The sequence below is a fragment of the Vicia villosa genome, linkage group LG1 (genome assembly GCF_029867415.1).
Source record: "Vicia villosa cultivar HV-30 ecotype Madison, WI linkage group LG1, Vvil1.0, whole genome shotgun sequence".
NCBI classification, from domain to species: domain Eukaryota; kingdom Viridiplantae; phylum Streptophyta; class Magnoliopsida; order Fabales; family Fabaceae; genus Vicia; species Vicia villosa.
In genome coordinates this window covers 251,857,939-251,877,656 of record NC_081180.1, presented here as the reverse complement: position 1 = coordinate 251,877,656, position 19,718 = coordinate 251,857,939, and the positions used below count along the sequence as shown (strand labels likewise).

The following is a 19,718-nucleotide window of genomic DNA, read 5'->3' as shown; positions in this document are numbered from 1 at the left end:
TAGGAAAAAAATGGCTCAATATACATTAAATGGTATTCAAAGATTAATATTTAGTTATTTACAGAAATGAGATGCATCACATCAAAGGAATTACAAAAGAACCAAAAATCAAATGCATACATAATACTATACTCGAGCAAAGACCTTCTTCATGCTCGCGACCCCATTCAAAGCAGAACAAGCCGAGGGCCGTGAGACTCTTGGCAAAAACAGAGCTATAGAAATAGAAAAACCACAACACCTTTAACCTATCATCTTTCAAGGTAGAGATCATCAAACAGCGTTATATATTAAACCAGCCCTTAACGTTGGTGCTATCACACTGCTCCGGCATAGGTGTAGAATAAACCAGTGATATGCTCCTATAGATCATGATGAAATGTTTGCCATGCTCATTCTCTCAGGTTCTACCTCATAATTTCATGCCAATATTTATTGTATATAACTAATGTGTTGGAAGACCTAGGAGTATTAGCAACCAGGCCCCACAATAGATGACTGGTCCTCCGGATTGACAACTGCTTCGGAATCCAGTTTGCTTGGTTTACCTTCTTCATTGATCAGAAGACCTATTTTGGGTGAAAGCTTCTTCACCTCTTCTGGTGTGTAGATGAAAATTTTCCTCACAACGTTACAAAATTCACTGCAGTAAAATAGGCAGACAAAACTCAATACACATGTTTATAATACTGCAAACTATTATGCCAAAGATGAGTGTCAAAGAGAATATATGTCATTATTAAATAATCTTACAGCCATGGATCATCCCCGACCATCATCCTATCATCTTCATTGTCGGTGTAAACAACTAGCCATTTTTTTGTTGGTCCACAGAGCTCACCCTCAATGTCAAACATCTCTTCCAATTTCCTAAGCAGATCCTCATATCCATCAAAACGTGTTAAATCCACAGCCCTTCCAACAGCCATACCTTGCATGTGAACCTGGAGCAATATTAGACGTGTATTATAAACAATCTCATTACACAACGCAGGCACCAGCATTGGCACTGCCCTCTCGTAAAATAGAGTCCAATTGTCCAACCCATTTTCTAGTCCAAGGAAAACAAGGTGATTAATAATCAGTGTTGTTAGTTACGAATAGCAGAAAATGGTGGATTGTTATAATTTCGCTGTGCAATAGTGTGGCTATTTGACAATATTTTGTAGTACTAAATAAAATATCGAGGAACAATAGCAGTCTGTCTAAATTCCGCTGCGCTGTAGCGGTATATCGCCGATATACCAGCAATTTAACAAAATTGTTAATCTCAGAATTTGAGTTGGACCTAACTTATCCCTACAAAATCAGCTTGTGGGGTGAGGATTGCCCCCACTTATGAACACAACACGGGACATATCTCTAAGCATTGAGGGACTAAATCTACCCCTTCAAATCCAACACAGTGAAGGGGTTGGGGGCTGCAATTAAGGCAAGCCAAAGTGCCGCAATTAAGGCGACTAGGGCGGACCGTAATTAAGGCAGAAACTCCAACAGTTAATAATATTCAATTAGAAATACCCAAACAGAAACATTTGACCTATTTACCAACCACATCCTTTATGACCGCCTATCTAAGAGAATATTCCCAACAAATGAAGGGCTTGTTGGTATGAGTTTTTTTTTCATTCAGTTTATGTTCACTAATAATTACAAATATGTAACCATACATTAACTTTCTTTCTGGCTTTCAGATTATTGTACATGAAATGGTGAAAACAAAGTGAAACAGAAGACAAGTATTGAAACTTACCTTGTGTATCACTACTAGAAAATAATTTAGACAAACTTCCTAACCATTTTATGTCATATATATCGAATGTGTATCAAATGCTGTCAATAATGCAGATAGATTCTAAAAATGTACACGAGCTAAAATCCATCCAATAATTTTATAAAGTAGAGATGCATTATATAGCTGTGTTTGTTAAGTACACAGGAAAAACTGAGAATGTTGCAGGGTTGTAAAAGAAAATAGGTAGTGTGTGATGTGTGAAACACTAACGTTAAAAGTAGTTATGTACCTTTGTGCAACTTCTTATTTGTCTGCTTTGCGACTCCTGAGGAGACCGTAGGCATGATTTGTCAGCATCACAACTTACTGAAGGAATATCAGACCGATTAACATTTGATGGTTCAGAATGTTGGTCAGACTCATCATCACCAACCCTTCTTGACAAAGAAGCTGCTTGCAGACTTTCTTCTGCATTAGAATTCTCAAGTAACTGAATCCCAAAGAGCCTACAGCCACTTCCAATGCCCTGTCTCTTTTCTCCGGGTTCTTTAAGTGATATAGGTGAAAAAGGTTCTGTAGGGTTTTCCAATCTATTAGACCAATATATTGACTTGTTAGAAGCAGGACTGTTCCCACCAAAGCCAAGAAAGCTAGTCGCAGTAGAGCTGAATCTTGGGGATGGATAGAGGTCTCGAGTATGTTGAGAGTCACGATAAGGGAATGGTGGAGATTCAACTGGTGATTTCCATATACCTGATGCACAGAAAAATGGAAATTATATAGAAAAGCAGCACGGCTAACGCAATTATAAAGGTAATTTACATATGACCAAGTCACCTTGCAAAGAAGAATCGGGCATTGTGGAAGGTAGAACAGGGGGGCGTGATCTCTTGTTTCGTTGAGCTGGCTGGGAGTTTGCAGAAGGGGTAGACAAAAGTGGCTCTAATTCCCATGGAGAAACTCTATCCGGACGCAAAATTGATGATGGTTCATCCCATTGAACCTGATTTGCATTACATACATTGTATAAGATTAATGAACAAAAAGCTGCCACGCTAATTTCAAATCCTACAAAATAGAAGTGTCGGCTTGCATCATTTTGCACTTTCATAAATAAAAAATATTAGCCATTTCCTGGTAGCTAAATTTTAATTTATTTAACTTTTGATATCTTTTTCTCATAGGCCAGTTAAAAAGTGCATTACTGGATTTTCAATCATGATAATATAATTTGCTGAATTGTTCCATAAATACAGCATTGACCTTTCTGGACCATTTTAAAGAGATGCAAGAAAAAGCTATACTATTTTGTACTAGCTTTTACTAAAACTAAAATGAATTTATTTGAAAAGTTACTTACAAATTATAACAGTAAACGCGGGAAGCGCATCTAAAATCACGAATACTAACCTTTAATGATCGCCACTCAGAATTAGCCCAGATGGATGATTTATTATCTTCTACACCTACAATTGTACCGCTAAACCTGTATCCAACGGGCAAGGAACAATGATTATATTGGACAATGTGCTAAAATTGAAATATCATTTTTTAAGCAACCAGCTTGCGCACCTTCGTTCAGGTACTTCATCACCCTCGAACCTCATTTTGAATCGCATCCCAACAGAAAGTTTATGATTTCGAGCTTCGAGATATTTGTTAATACTCACAATAAACTCTGACCGGCTTGTTCTAAGATAAATATAGATAAGTAAGAAGAAAATTTTAACTACGTAAATCAAAGGAAACATAAATAACATCCCAATCAAATTATTTCACCCAAAAAGAAAACAGTTCTTTAATTAAAAGAAAGTGGGAAGGCACATGTGCACATACAAATAAAACAGTTATTTGTATGTTGAAGTTGCAGAGCGAAATTTTATGGCAAGTTAGCAAGAACATCATATATCACTAATAACTTCAGCGATAAATACAAAACCTGGGCTTATAAAACACAGAAAACAATGTTCCAGTGGAAATGGCGTGAGATGCAGTGGCCAGAACACCAAGATGCATGCTGTGACTAGATATAACAGAAGATGGCATATTGCTTTGCTGTCTCATGAGCCTCCTGACTCCAACTCGGAGTTCTCCATTTTCACCCCTATATTAAATGCAATAAAAAACAACCAACGCCAACAAAATTAAGAAACAAAAATTGTGAAGAAAAAATATGTTGTGAAGTACTTTTTGTTGCTCCTGAAGGAAGGCACGATATTTTTACTAAACAACTTGCCTTAAGAATATAAATGCGTCTCCAGCTACTAATTTCTTGGAACTAACAAAGACACTCCATCCAGTGGTCAGTAAGTGGCGCCTGGGTTGCCCTGTAAATTAATCATGGTCAGAAACCTACTGACAGTATGAACATCTAAAATCTTGTATTAAACTAGTCAACGATATAATAACAGTGTGCGAGAGGGAACCCATAGATTTATGAATATATCAGAATTTACTCAGAACCTTTACAGAAGAAGCAAAAATAAGTAAAATTCACTGAACAAAAAACACTGGACAGGCCATGTGCTGAAAAGATATGGCCGAGTAGACTACACCCGAAGTAATAAAACCTGAGATGAGATCAGTTCTGTTCTGTCAGTAAAAGAGCTTTAACAAGTTAAATAGCTATAGGTAGGTTGACTCATGGTATGGAAAAATAATGCATATCATACAATACAATGTGTTCCACAAGCACTGTGAATAGGTGTGTTCAGCATATTTAATCAATTATTTAGCAAAAATACACTGCACTCAAAACTAAACAGCAGAATCTTCATTGATATCACAAGGTTGAAATAGAAGTGTTGAAGCAATGGTCAGAGTTCTTATATGTGACTAGGAGGTTACAAGTTTGAGACAATAATTCTTACCAAAAAATATATTAACCAAGATACTTACCACGAAAAATATGTCGAAAATGCCATTCATTCCCATGCAAATCAGTTGCAACCAATTCTTGCCATGGTGGCTGCTGAGTCATGTCCTGAATGAATCAAGGAAATTAAGGAATTATAGCGTGTAAATAACAACTAAAGATCGTTGTGATCAGGTGTCCTTAATGACTTCCCAGAAGATAAAGAAGTTGCTAACCAGTGGTGGTAGACAATCATCCGCATGTCTTCGAAGAACAGAGAAACCTCCATGAGTGCTAGTGTCAGAAGCAGTAAGTGTCTTGCAAAATGAATGAACTGTACACCTTGGAGGTTCGGGCAGAGGATCATCTGGGCTTGTCACCTCACTTTGCTAAACCATCAAGACACAGAATAAAACATACATTAATGAGATAAAAGATACCGAATAATCTAAAAATATTACTGGAAAATGATTTGAGACATAAATCAAAAGAGCATAACTGTTTTAAACATAACAACCATTTTAAAGAAAGAATAGCATACTTACATCGGATTCAGGTAGCAAAGTTATTTGTGCATATACTTCATCTGTTTCAGGTTCAGCCTACACGACCAAGATGATTTGAACAATAAAATGATTATCAAAGTAAAGCAAGATAAATTACCAAATAAGTGATTGACAGTGAAGAAAATATCCATTAAGATTGTGGAGAAAGATTATAACTAACCCGGAGATGAATATTGACCACTTTACATAATATTTTAGAAGGAAGATTAAAGGAAGGCATTTGCTGCTCTAATCCCTGATTCATAGACGCCTCAAGCTATAAAATAAATAAGCACGTGTTAGATAAATCAAAATAAAACTTCATAACACAATACAAGAAAAACCATTTATACTCAACATAATAATTATCCAGAGCTATGAATCATAGTTACACATAATTTAAATGATATGATGGTAGAAATTGATACTACTCATTACATTACAGTGTTATAATTTAAAGCACAAACATAGATAATTCATCAGAGTATAAAGTTTAGATGCAAAGTGAATGCAACCAGAAACAATTTTCAGAAAACACAACAAGTTGGAAACAAAGTCATTTCTAACAATGAAACAACGCCAAATCAACGGAAACAAAATGTTTTGCCTATAAAATTATAAAGGGAAATGCTGGAAGGTGAACACACCCAACAACAACAACAACAACATCTTAAAACATTGAAAACAAAAGAGTTAAAAAATAGTTGCTAAATTAAGAAGCCGTGCATGATCATTAAACTTTTACCTGTTCCATGTGACCTTGAGGGAAGTAATAAACTCTCTCCCCTTCACGAGGAAGAGTGACAAGCGGTCCAGCACACGCATGCCACAATTCCTTGTATAAAGCATCATTCGTTGCCCCTATAAAAGGAATATCGAAACTCATGAACGACACAAGAAATTTAACTTATAGTGCATGTGAAATGTCACAATGACCGATAAGGTTTATCCGCTTATAGATAGATATTAAACAGGAGGATGAAGTCATGTATGTCATGTGATGTGGCAACTGAGTGAGTCAAAATGTATGTGCTAGTTAAGACTACTAGTTAAAAAACCCAGTCATTATTTTGGTGAAAGCAGGTAAATTTACATGAGAGGATAAAATTAGTAATAAAAAAAAGTGAAGTGAAACCTGCAGGGGTTGTAGCTGACATTTGATTGGAAGCCATATGAACTGAAATTACAAAGGAAATCAACAACATTAACAAGAGCGCATCGCAATTAGGTAAAAAAATAGTAATTAGAAACAGAAAAGGAAAATACTGTGATTGCGTGGAAGTACTTACTAAAGAAGAAGAATGCAAATCGAGCGATGGATGGATCCGGGAAGAGAAGGAGAATCGGAATCGGAATGGGAAAGGAAAAAGAAGAAGGTGGAAGATGAAATTGATGGTGACGGAGTGGCTAGGGTTTAGGAAAGGGGAAAGAAAGAAAGAATGAATAGATCGAAAAATGTAATGTAATGTGATCTGTGCGATAAGGTGATGTTTGGTTCAAGCCGACACCACCCCTCTGTTCCCTCTCATCCCTCTTTTTCTTTCTCTCTCTCTTTTACTTTACTCTTTTTTTTATTATTATTACTCGTAAAATTAGGACAAACTATACATAATTAATTACTCATATTTTATCCTATCCCTTTGTTAATACTAGTAGCTCACAAAATTCAAGTGCTTTTTGAGAGAGAGGAAAAGAAAAAAATTATTAATTTGTTTTTCTTTCTTGTGGAACTAGAGTTGATCGCACAAACGTTGGTTGTGATGGATAACAGTGGATTTGAGTTTTTGATGCAGTAGAAACGTGTCTGATCTATAAAGTTAGTAAAGCAGTGTTTAAGTTAGAATGAAAAGGAAAAGAATGAATGAAGTTTGAATTTAAAATTGTACTTGAAACTAGCGCATTTTCTCTTCATGTTTTTATTAAAAATATTTTAATTTTTTTTCTTAATTACAAAATTCATTTTTCACGCTTGTTGTTGTTTAATATAAACTTTTGTTAATATTCATTTTATCTTTGGTCAAAATATAAAAATAGACACGTAAAAAAATTGATTAGTAACATATTATCTATATTTTGACTCATTCCAAGTAGCAAACTATAATGACATGGCAATGATAGGTTGGTTTTTTTTTTCTTTTCATTTTCTTTAAATTTATGTGATAGTTCTTCTTCTTTATTTCTTTATTTTACATTCCACATCAATAATAAACATGGCTTCATTTTTCACTTTCCTTTTTTCTCTCACTAACCTCTATCTCACCTCAACTCCTTCCATCACTTGTCTCTTAAATCTCCATCCACTATTTTTCTAGTATGTTCACCAACCCTCACTCTACTTTCCCTTTATAAAATCAAAACTCACATCTGTCACATCATCGTTAAAGTCTCTTCTTCTACAATAATAGCATTTACTCTAAACTATCTTGCTTGGATCATTTTACTGAAGTGTTATGCGAAAGGGACACCAATCAGTTCATTGGATTAAAAAAGTACGTTTAAACATACTTTTTTTTAATATGACTAGACCCAATAGATTCTATAACTATACTTGGGACTTATTGTCTACCTAAAGATATTCTATTTATGGGGAATAAGAAAGTTATTATCAAAAGATGCAAGGTTTTGTTTTGGAAATGAATAAAATTGTACTTTTTCGTCAAGATAATCAAGTCATTAAGTTATTGTTTGATCTGTCATTGTTAGAAGAACACTACAATATTTACTTTGGGGTTTAATGCTCTCAATGGTGAATCGATTATTTGATATTCTCATTTGTTTCCTTTTATCGCCAAAACCGAATGGAAGAAAAATAATGAAACCTCGAGAACTCAACCACAAAATTATCACTTGTAGAGAAATCAGTCTACACGATATGATTTATAGCGAATAATTTAGTTTTAAAAGGGGGTCACTCGGGTTTACCCATGGGTTATGCTCCACCAGATTATGTTCTTTATGATGAGGTTATGAGGTATAACCCTCCAAAACCCTTTTGAGTTTAACTATGATCGGATTGTTTTGCCAGTTGGTCATTAAAGATGAGAAAACACAAGAAAATGTGAGTTTAAGTTGTTTTGAATTTTAATTGTTTTACATTATTCTCAATTACAAAGAGCATGTCAGCGACGTTTAAAGAGAGTATGAATAGAAAATTACACACGCAAAATTTGTAATGGTTTACTCTATTAACTAGAGTATAATCCAATCCCTCATACTTGAGAGATTCGCACCATAATCACATTTGATTATAAACAGCCACTAAGAAAACCTAATTTTATATTATTTTCCTCACACTAGAGGAATTTTTACCTTAAACTTTTAAGAACTTAGTTGTCTCACACTAGAGGATTCAGGAAAATTATGAAAGAGCTTGTTTACAACAACTCACACAGAGTGGTAAAGTCAACAAAGCTTGATTATAAATCTTTAAGTTTCCAAAAAAAGAATAATGGATAAAGAGCATTTTTGTTTAAGTGTTAGCTCTTTGCTAATATTATATTTTGGAACCAGAATTAGGTGTATCTTGATGGTGAATGATTGTGAACTGGTGGTGTTGACCTCTAATACGGTGGCGCATGGTGGACCTGCATGGTTAACACTTTAATAGTCAATTCATAATTAAGATGAGTGTAGTATATCAGAAAATGTACCTTGAGAATTCGGTATGAAAGCTTATATATGTTGGGTCATTTTAAGTGTATTGGGCCTTGGCTTTTGGGTATTTATATGGCTCAGAACAGTTACCTCTAGGCTTGTCGGGTGATTATTAGTCGCGAAAGTCTTAGCAGTCGTGGTAGGCCTTTAAGGATGTCATTCACTTTGGGTCAAAAGTGGAAACACCTTGGATCAACTACAAAAGTAGTGAGGAACAGATGCATTAAATGCATTCTCGTCATTGAAATATTTCACTATTCTTTTCTTACGTGTGGTTTGATGTGATTAGTTAGGGCATGACACTACTTATAGTGCACCTGAGGATGTTTTACTTTGTTTACGTTTCCAAGGAGGAATCCAACCATAGATTTTGCGACCTTTCGCTTCTATTGATCTGGTCTTTCGCTTGCCTTCGCCTATGTATATGGGTTTTTGAATGTTGATGAAACTTTTCACAATCCTTAAGAGTCAATTTATACTTGTTAGTAGATTTCTCACTTCCTTTCCAAGGGTATTTACCATAGTAGTTCCAGTTCCTTCCTCAAAGCTCTTATTCTTCCCCATTACACTTGTTTTTTTCCGTTTATTCCTGCTTTACCAAGTACCCTTCTTACCTTAAGCTTTTAATATCTTTAGCCTTTTCTTTATCTCACTCAATATAAGTGGTAATCTTATTAGTTTGGCTATTGATTTTGAGAGTCATGCCTCTCTCGTAATGAGAACGAAACTATCTTTTGGTTCAAACCCTTCTCCCTTCATCTATGATCGCCTAGGTCCTGAGGTGATATATATAATCGAAGATTCTAATTCAAAAAGACTCTTCGTGGGTTCTCTGGATGAGGGAGCTTCCTCTAGATATTTTTCCTATGATGTTCTCATGGTGAAGTTCAGGGTGATCATGTGGCTGCCTCCATGCCCATTTCCTCTCATGTTGTCGAAACTTCAACTTCTAATGCTTTGCTGAATCCGAAAATGCAAGATAGTAGCCTAAGGAGGAAGTGTTATAGAGATTATTCTGGCTTATTGAATGCTATACAATCAGGATCCTAGAGATGCAGACATCAAAGGCCATATAGAGTGCAATGGTTTACTAGATGGAGGTTGTTGATAAAACTTCTGAGAATTTTAAGGTTGATGAACTATCCCTGAAAAAGGTGGCATTGGTGGAACCGATTGAGGTGAACATAAATTTTCAAAGAGAAAGGAAAGATCTACTTCAAATCAAAATTTCACATGCTTCGAAGTGGGAAACAAAGACATATCAAGGTTGGTTGCCCATCTCTCCAAAAGAGGAATGTATTCAAAGGAAATAAGGGCATGGGACCAAAGGAAACCTACACTGCATGAGAAGATAATGAAGTAAGTTCATCATCTGATTCAAACAACGAAGAATAAGTAAATTTCTTCTTAATAGCCTCACATTATTCTGACAACAAAGATAAAGCAGAATGCTTAAAAGCTAGTGCAACCAACGTATGGTATCTTGATAGTGGATGCTTCAAACACATAACGAGAGACAAATCAAAGTTTTCATCTTTGACCTTAAAGTCTAAAGGATTTGTCACTTATGGAAATATTAATAAATGGAGTATTTTTGGTATTGGAAAAGTAGGTACGCCACCCTTTACCAGAATTGATGATATCTTATTTGTGGATGGTTTAATGCATAAACTTTTAATCGTAAGTCAATTACGTGATAAAGACCTCAAAATAAACTTTAATAAGGATACATGTATCATAAAAGGTAAACTTTCTCATGAAAACAAGCTTATTGGAAAAAGAATCAATCAATAATATTTTCATGATATATAACAATAATAATTATGCATGGCTTTAGCATAAAAGTATTGTTCATATTTATATGGATCATCTAAATAAATTAATAAAACATGATCTTGTTATTGGTTTACCTAAGATGAAATTTGACAAAGATAAATTATGTGACACATGTCATATAGGTAAACAAATTAAAGTTTCTTTTTAGATGGAAATATTGTCTCTACATCTAAACCTCTTCGACTAATTCATATGGATTTATTTGGTCCTTCAAGGACTAGAAGCTTTGGTGGTAATTATTATGCATTAGTTATTATTGATGACTTTTTAAGATTTATTTGGACATTGCTTTTAGTTCATAAAAATGATGATTTTATTGCCTTTAAGAAATATGTAAAGCTAGTTCAAAATAAAAAATTCATGAAGATTGTATCAATTCGAAGTTACCATGGTGGAGAGTTTCAAAATTCATCCTTTGAAGAATTTTGTGATGAGAATTGTATACCACACAACTTCTCGGCACCAAGGACACCGCAACAAAATGGAGATGTCGAAAGAAAGATTATGTCTTTGGAGGAACTTGCAAGAATAATGCTAAGCGAACCAAATCTACCAAAGTATTTTTAAGCAGTTATGATAAGCACAAAATGTTGTGTACGTAACCGAGTTACGATTAGACCTATCTTGAAGAAGATACCATATGAACTCTATAAAGGTAGGAAGTTAAACATTGCACATATACACATTTGTGAATGCAAATGCTTTGTCCTAAACAATGGTGAGGATAACCCCGTTAAGTTTGATACAAAATTCGATGAAGGTATATTTCATGGCTATTCTGTTTCTAATAAAGCATATAAATTTTTTAATAAAAGAACACTTGTTGTTGAAGAATCTATATATGTTTCTTTTGATAAATCTAACCCCTCCAATGAGGATAAAGTTGTTAATATTGACGAAGATGATATAAATGATACACCAAAAGACTTCAATAATAATGATGATCACATTGAACAGCAAATGAGGCAACAAGATGAAGTAATCAATACGAGCAAAATCACAATGATCTACCTCGAGAATGGAGGACTCATCGAGATCATCCTATTGGTTATACAATTAAATACATAAGCAATAAAGTATTCACTAGACTCAATCTTAAAGATGCTTACTTAAACATGGATTTTATATCACAGTTTGAACCTTATAAAGTCAATTAAGCCTTAGATGATGAACAATAGATTCTTGTTATGGAAGAGGAATTGAATCAATTTGAAAGAAATCGAGTTTGGGAACTTGTTCATAGACATAATGGTAAACACATCATTGGTACTACATGATGAAAATTGCATGATTGCTGGAAATAAAGTTATATTGGTATATCAATGTTATAATCAATGAGGAAGTATTGATTTTGGTGAAATATTTGCTAATGTTCCAAGATTATAAGCTATTGGATTAATGCTCGTGTCCGCATGCTCCTTGAATTTTTAGTTATTCCAAATGGACATCAAAATGCATTATTAAATGGATATATTCATGAAGAAGTTTATGTAAGTCGACCTTATGGCTTTGAAGATGTCAAGAATCTCTCCCATGTCTACAAATTAAAGAAGGGTCTTTATACAATGAAGCGAGCACCAAGGGCTTGGTATGGTAGATTAAACAATTTTTTATGTGAGAGAGGTTTCAACAAGGAAAAAGTGGATACAACTCTATTTATTAAGGTTAACAGTAACACCTTGTTAGTTAAAATCTATTTTGATGATATTATCTTCAGCTCCACAAATGAAACCTTATGTGAAAAAATTTCAAGCATGATGCAATGAGAGTTTGAAATGTCTACGACGAATAAACTTAATTACTTCCTTGGTTTACAAATCAAACAAGAGAAGAATGAAATATTCATAATTCAATCCAAGTATTGCAAATAATTTTTGAAGAAATTTGACATGGATAAATGCAAAAAAAAAAAAAAAATTGCCCCTCCAATGAGTTCAAACACATATGTTGATCAAGATGAATTGAGAATTTCAATTGACATAACAAGGTATAGATGTATGATTGGTTCATTACTTTGTCTTACAGCTAGTAGGCCTGACATAATGTTCGGTGTTTGTTTATGTGCCCGTTATCAATCTTGTCCAAAAGAATCTCATCTCTCCTCTATTAAAAGGATCGTGAAATATCTTAAAGGAACATCGAATGTAGTTTTATGGTATCCGAAAGAAAGTCTTTTGTGACTTAGTCGATTATTCTAATTATGACTATGTCGGATGTAAAACTGATAGAAAAAGCACAAGTGAAACTTGCCATATTTTAGGCAATGCACTAGTTTTTTGGTCTTGTAAAATGCAAACATGTGTTGCCCTAAGTATTGCATAAGCATAGTATATTGTTGTTGAAAGTAGTTGTGCGCAAGTACTTTGGTTAAAGTAAAAATTATGCAAGTATGGTTTAAATCTGGGACGTATTCCTCTAAGATATGACAACATACGTGCCATAAATTTAACTAAAAATTTGACAATTCATCCAAGAAGAATCATGCAGCTATCAAAAATAATTTCCTAAAAGATCATGTTCTTAAAGGAGATGTTGAAATGACATTCGTGGATTCTCATGATCAATTGGCCGAAACTTTTACGAAACCTTTCACCAAAGAGCTTTTCTTAAAAATAAGAAGAGAATTGGGAAATCTAGATTATAATGGAATTTTAAATACATTCATCTTCTACACATTTGTTTTGTTATGAAGATGTTAAAGAAAGTCATGTGTTTCATCAATCATCTCAAAGTTTCATCATGAGATTCATTAGTAACAAGGTACATGCTATTGGATTAAACCATGCTATTACATGTCATTTAATATGTATGAATGATATTATGTGTTAAAACTTGGTATAATATGTATGTGCAAAGAATGGTGACCGATTTAAGAAATGAGATGAGTGTTGGTTTTATTGATGATCATAACAAAAAGGAAGTCCTCTCATGTAGGATAAAACAACTGTAAATGATCGATTATGGAGAAGATTTTAAAATCTTGATAATTAGCATATTTATATTTGTTTTTCTTAACAGTTTTATTTTCAAATATCCTCGTACTATCCTTTGTATATGGAGTAATGTATGACTTTGCATTTATTTATACTATAAATGTATGTATGCTATATATATATATATATATATATATATATATATATATATATATATATATATATATATATATATATATATATATATATATATATATATATATATATATATATATATATATATATATATATATAAAAGAAATATTCTTACTTCAAGAGTAAGTTAGAGATAAAACAATTATTTATTATTTTTAATTATTAGATTGAAAAGAATTAATGATCAAGATGTGGGGTAAGTTTTAAGAATATCTCTCATTTACATATATGACACATCAAATGAGAATGGTATAAATAATTATTAGCACTTCGATTTAAACATAAATGGTTGAGATTAAAAATTTCATATGTGATTCTCTTTCATCGTTTATGAAAAAGTCAAATGAAAAATAAATAATGAAAGAGAATCACATATAAAACTTTTAATTTCAACCATTTATGTTTAAATCGAAGGGCTAATAATTATTCCTACAATTCTCACATAAAAATAACATTCTTATTTGATATGCCCATATATAAGTTGTGTAACACCCCATATTTTCTATTATTTAATTGAATTAGATTTTAAATTATTTAATTGGAATTAATTGGAATTTTTGGAATCTGGTGATTTAATTGAGAAAATTATGAGGATAAGGTAATTGGGCCAGTGTGACAATTAGTAAAAGGGAGGTGTTAATTAGTGGGCCTTTTACTAAGTTATGCTATTTTCATAAAATAAAGGAAATTGGGAGAAGAGGAGTTAGAAAGCAAAAGAGGAGAAGACTGAAACACGTAAAAGAGCAGAGGAAGAGGAGAATAGAGAAAGAGGAAGATTCAAGATTTTTGGCTAAGGTAAGGGGGACTGTTCCGATTATCATCTTTTATTGGTTTGTAGATGATAGGATTGAAATGGGTATATTGTTTGTGTCAATTGTGATGTGTGTTAGGTTTTGGGAATTTTTGGGGTTTTGGAACCTATAGGGTAAATTGGATGTGTTTGTGATGACATGAATGATGTATGATTTATGTACAATGGATAGAATTGATGTGTGTATTTGAATAATTACATAATGCTGGTGTTTAACTAGAAGAATTAGGACTTATAATGATTTTCTGGTGTGTAAAATATGGGTTTTGGGGGGTTTGAAGGTATAATCCCGTAGCAGAAGAAAAATACAGATTTTGACACTTCTTCAATGATGTAACCGGTTACATGGTTGAGGTAACCGGTTACCTATGTGAAAAATGATGAAAAACGCAACTTTTTGGGAATTTTGGGTGATGTGATCGGTTACATGGTTGAGGTAACCGATTACATCGAAGAAAAATGGGGTATTTCACTACTGGAACTGATGTAACTGGTTACATGTGTCATACCCCAAAATTTGCCCTCATATATTTGCGAATGCCACTTTATTGCGAATAAAAGTGATGGCGCATTTGGTAAGAATGTAAGGCTTGCGGGTACAAGGTCTCGGGTTTGAATCTCACTTCTGACTTTTTTTTCCATCTTTTTATTTTTACTAACTTTATTATTTATCACAAAAATGTCTTTTTTTTGTATTATTAAATTGTATTTTCGTTTTTTATTTTAAATAAATTTCAAAAACATTAATTTTTCATTTAAATGTTGATTTCATGCTTTTTTTAATCAAAAAAATCTAAAATACAAAAAAATAATTGAATTGATTTTATTCCATTTTTTACTTTAGGATAGTTTTTATTGAAATTGATCAAAATAGTTAAAATTTAGATATCAGATCAAAATATTTATTTCAAATTTCAATTATGTGATCAAATTGTGATTTCATTCTTTTTAGTCTAACCTAAATAGACTAATATAAAAAGGGGAAGATTTTTGTGCATAGGGGAGGCCGACTGGCCAAAAAAAAGAAGGTACCTTTGCTGAATAAAAAACGTGGACGGGAGTGGAATCGCGGACAAATATTCGACTTGATTCATGCCAATCCAAGACTACCAATCAATTCCTCATGGTTCTCTGAAACTAATGGCATTGTTCCCATTCATCCACAACTTCAGAATCGCAAGCTAATCGGGTCACGGTTGTATCAAAATTTTCGACTTCGATTTCACATATTCGTGTAAACTTAATTAAATTTGATCGCATATGTTGGTTTGTATTGGTATTTCGATGACTTCTGTTTAGTTTAATTGAGTTTCTTTCGCAGATTAAGCAATTCACCATTGTTAGGTTGGAAAAGCTTCGAATTGGGGTTTTGCAAACTGGGTGAAATTAGGAGAAACTAATGCTATGGGTATGCTCAGGGGTTCGGTTATGGTTAATTTGAGATATCTTTTTGGATTTATTGTTGATTATTTGCAGGTATTGGGGTGAAGGTTTAAGACCACAAGTGAAAATTGTGGCCTAAAGCCACTGTGTTATTCTTCAACCGTGAAGAAGAAGAACAGATCCCGCATCTGTTTCTTTTTTTTTAATTTTTAATTCGCATCGTTTTTATATATCTATGTTTGGGGTCCTTAATTTAACATGAAAACGCTACAGCGCGAATGGCTAGTGAAAGCGATCATTGACCAAGAGGGAGGGGGTTCGATCCCCAGTTCCCTTCGTTTCCATGTGAATTTTTTATTAACAACACTTCTGGCAGATCCCATGCTGTTGGCTAAGACATGCGTACCATGTTCCCTCACATATAGACCGTCAGATTAGCTGCCAACGAGATCCAACGCACCTGAGATGGAGGTGCATACCATGGGCACTCAACTCACTCACATGTGATCCAAGCCAGGTTCCTTCTATTGTTTATTTATTTATTTAATTAGTTAAGTTTAAATGATAATTATATATGGTTTAATTTAATTAAGTTATAAAATTAGGATTAGAATAATAAAACTAGGATTAGGGTTAGGATTATAATATGTCCCGATTATTCGACTTAATTATTTTAATTATATAAATCACAACAACCCTAGAGAAATATATTAAGATATTAGGGTTTGCTCCCTCCCATTTGGGCTAAAGTATCAAAACATTAGGATTTAAATTATTATTGGTTTCGACTAAATTTATTGGTCGCGATGATTAATAATTGATTAATTTGATTAATCAAATCCTATAAATTAAAATAATATAATTCAAATAAACCCTATTTAGTTAAATGGTTTCAACCATCCTCATTGGTTGCGATGATTAACTATTCAATTTCCTCATTCCTAATTCGTTATTCTTTTTAATCGAATCATTCGATTACGAGGGGTAACGATACAAATTAATTATTGAATTATTAAAATACTATAATTCGTTATTAGTAATAATCAAATTAATTGATTAAAATTGGTAACGATACAACTTTCAATCTGTTAACTATGGCGATCGAATCTATTGATCGTTGCGGTTAATAGTGCCATACCAAATCAGGGTTGTACGCCCAAACACTCAAAATACACTAAACCACGATACTACGGTGTTTCAACACTGCGATGTTCACAACTACGATAAGGTAACTCAAAATACCTTCGAACATTCGCATTTTAAAAACAACTTCAAACCATTCAAATCAAATTCAATTCTAAGGCGTACAACCCTGTCCCCGAACTACGTTGACTCTGATTCTCCATAAGGAGATACGTAGGCACTTGGCAACAAGGCGAGTCCCCCACCCTAAAATCTCAATTTTCCCCTTATTCAATTCTTTAGCATAAACCTTACCTTAATACTCTTAGCCATCAAACCTTTGCCTTAGATTCAAAGCCAATAGGAAAGGGTTGAGGGTGCCTAACACCTTCCCTCGACCTGAATATAGTAACTTACCCTGAATCTCACATCTGCGTAGGGTTTCCTATTCGCCCTTCAGAATAGGTGGCGACTCTCTAAGTTAAATTTTTAGGCAGGTTGCTACAACATGAATGATGTAACCCGTTACATCACTGTGTCAGATTTTTTCAAAACTTTAAAAATTCATATGTTTTGATCCGTAAGTCTGATTGACGTACCGTTTAGACCGTTGGAAAGCTAAAAATATTATCTTTAATATGATCATACTTTTGGGCTTTTAAATTAATATTTTTATGCTGTTAATTTATATATTGGGTGTCAGTGTTGCGTATAATGCGATGATTTTGGTGATAATTGATAAGAATGTTGTTGGGATGATGATCCTATAAAATATAAACTATATTACAATGATGTTATTGTTATTGTTGACCTGAAACGACATGAATTATTGTGAAGGCTTATGCCTTGTTGCTTTATTATGATGTCATTGTGATTGATACATGCTATGTGAATGCTATTGATGAATGTGACAATGTGGTGATGTTGTGATAACATGATTGTGATGTTGATGTGATATTGGGTGTGATTATGTATACTTTGATTGGAGTTGAATGATGCTGAGACATGTACATACTTTATTGGTGATGATAATGGTGAGTTACGATGAGACGATGTAGTTCATCGGATCGGTGATGTTGTAAGTATGTTATATGTGTGCATTCATTCATAAATCATTTTGGCGATGGATCCCGGTGATGTTGTGGATCAAATGGTGGGCATAATTCCCATTGTGTGGAATTTGTGCCGGTTGGGCTGTATCTTGGTGATGAATAGATCAGTCGGATGGGTTTAGCCCATGATGTTTGGTACCACATGCATAGAGTCAGTACATCCATATGCATATTGTTATAACATGATTGGATGGTTTCCAGTGTTATATTTTGGTGATGTATCTGTTGTGGTTGTTGATGAATACTTTTCTAAAAATCTGAATATATTACAATTGGGTGAATAATAAACTTATGATATGTTATTGTTTATGAACTAATAACGTTTGTTAATTGTGAATGAGACTCACCCTTACTGTTGACACTTTTCAGATTGAGGAGTAGCAGATTTATTGCTCGGTGAGGATAGCTCGTAGAGTTTATCCATTTATTTTGGGTTGTGTCGGTCATGCTCTGGTCTTGTAACACTGGGGAACGTTAGCTTAGGGTTCATGTTTTAATAACTCTATTTTTTATGATATTGGTTTTATTTTGGGATGTAGTATCAAAGATGTTATATTCATCCGAAAGTTGGATTTCCGCTGTGTTGACATGAAATTATTTTATGAGTTATGATGGAATCATGTTGAATTTCCTCAGTAAATGCATGGCAATGACGTATGATGTTTGTTTTTAAATTGAATTGTGACACCCTTGTTTCATGTACTCTGAAATATTTATTTAATTGCCGCGGGGTTTAGAAGGGTGTTACAAGTTGCATAAGTTGCAATGTTTGTATTCAAAGTACTAATTAAGCCCGCCAATATAGTAAGAGATAACTATGATGCCATGCAGTCCACATAGATGTGAAAGTTACAAAGATGATAAATATGTTTTGCATTCAAGAAAGTAATGAAAATTGGAGAATTTATCTTGCCACCCCCAAATTATACATGCCACCCCCCATTTTACATTATTCCCAAAATACTCCTGATACTATTTACTCAAAATTTGTATCTTTTCTAAAAAAAATTACCGCTGCCAAAATCATAAAAAGCAAATTTCCAGTACCGCAGAGCAAATTTCTGGTACCTCTTCAATGACCGATATCGGAAATTCTTTATTTTTTACAAAATTGCAATATCCATTTATCGGAAATTTCAAAATTTCCGATGCGATTTATCGGAGATTTTAAAAATTTCGATAATTTTACAAAATTCATTACCCGTACCGGAGATTACCGGAAATTTTAAATTTCCGATAATTTTATGAATTGAAGTCACACCGAAAATTTGAAATATACGGTATTTTTTCATATATCGGATATTTTAAATTTTCGGTATTAATTTTAACTGCTGCTACATACCTGAAATTTGTAATATCCGGTACCAGAAATTTTAAATTTCCAGTATGTAGTATAAGTACGGTACATTGGTAAATTCAACAAATTTTTTGGTATTTATATGAAAATTCTGGTACGGTACTAAAAATTTCAAAAAACCCAATATTTTACAGGAATAATTGGATAAAAACATCCTATTTAAAAGGGTGACATGTATAAA

The 19,718-nt window shown here is 33.4% G+C and overlaps 1 protein-coding gene across 1 annotated transcript; it reads right to left on the bottom strand.

The window, feature by feature from the left end:
* LOC131645196 (auxin response factor 1) lies at nucleotides 1-6,677 on the bottom strand. The gene is made up of 15 exons (XM_058915863.1): nucleotides 6,424-6,677; nucleotides 6,270-6,311; nucleotides 5,880-5,995; nucleotides 5,316-5,411; nucleotides 5,135-5,191; nucleotides 4,826-4,978; nucleotides 4,634-4,718; nucleotides 3,972-4,062; nucleotides 3,675-3,839; nucleotides 3,308-3,427; nucleotides 3,146-3,221; nucleotides 2,573-2,738; nucleotides 2,025-2,488; nucleotides 754-944; nucleotides 1-643 (listed from the first exon to the last, which is right to left on the bottom strand). The coding sequence occupies exons 2-15, from the start codon at nucleotides 6,304-6,306 to the stop codon at nucleotides 472-474; spliced, it is 1,989 nt and encodes a 662-aa protein (XP_058771846.1). The 5' UTR covers nucleotides 6,307-6,311; nucleotides 6,424-6,677; the 3' UTR covers nucleotides 1-471.
* Between the last annotated feature and the right edge of the window lie 13,041 nt (nucleotides 6,678-19,718).

Bases quoted from the DNA above. Each gene is read 5' to 3' on its own strand.
- LOC131645196 (XM_058915863.1), bottom strand. From the start codon at position 6,306: ATGGCTTCCAATCAAATGTCAGCTACAACCCCTGCAG. The intron at 4,719-4,825 runs GTTAGCAACTTC...TGATTCATTCAG, and splicing joins ATGATTGTCTACCACCACTG to GACATGACTCAGCAGCCACC. The intron at 2,739-3,145 runs GTTAGTATTCGT...AATGCAAATCAG, and splicing joins CTGAGTGGCGATCATTAAAG to GTTCAATGGGATGAACCATC.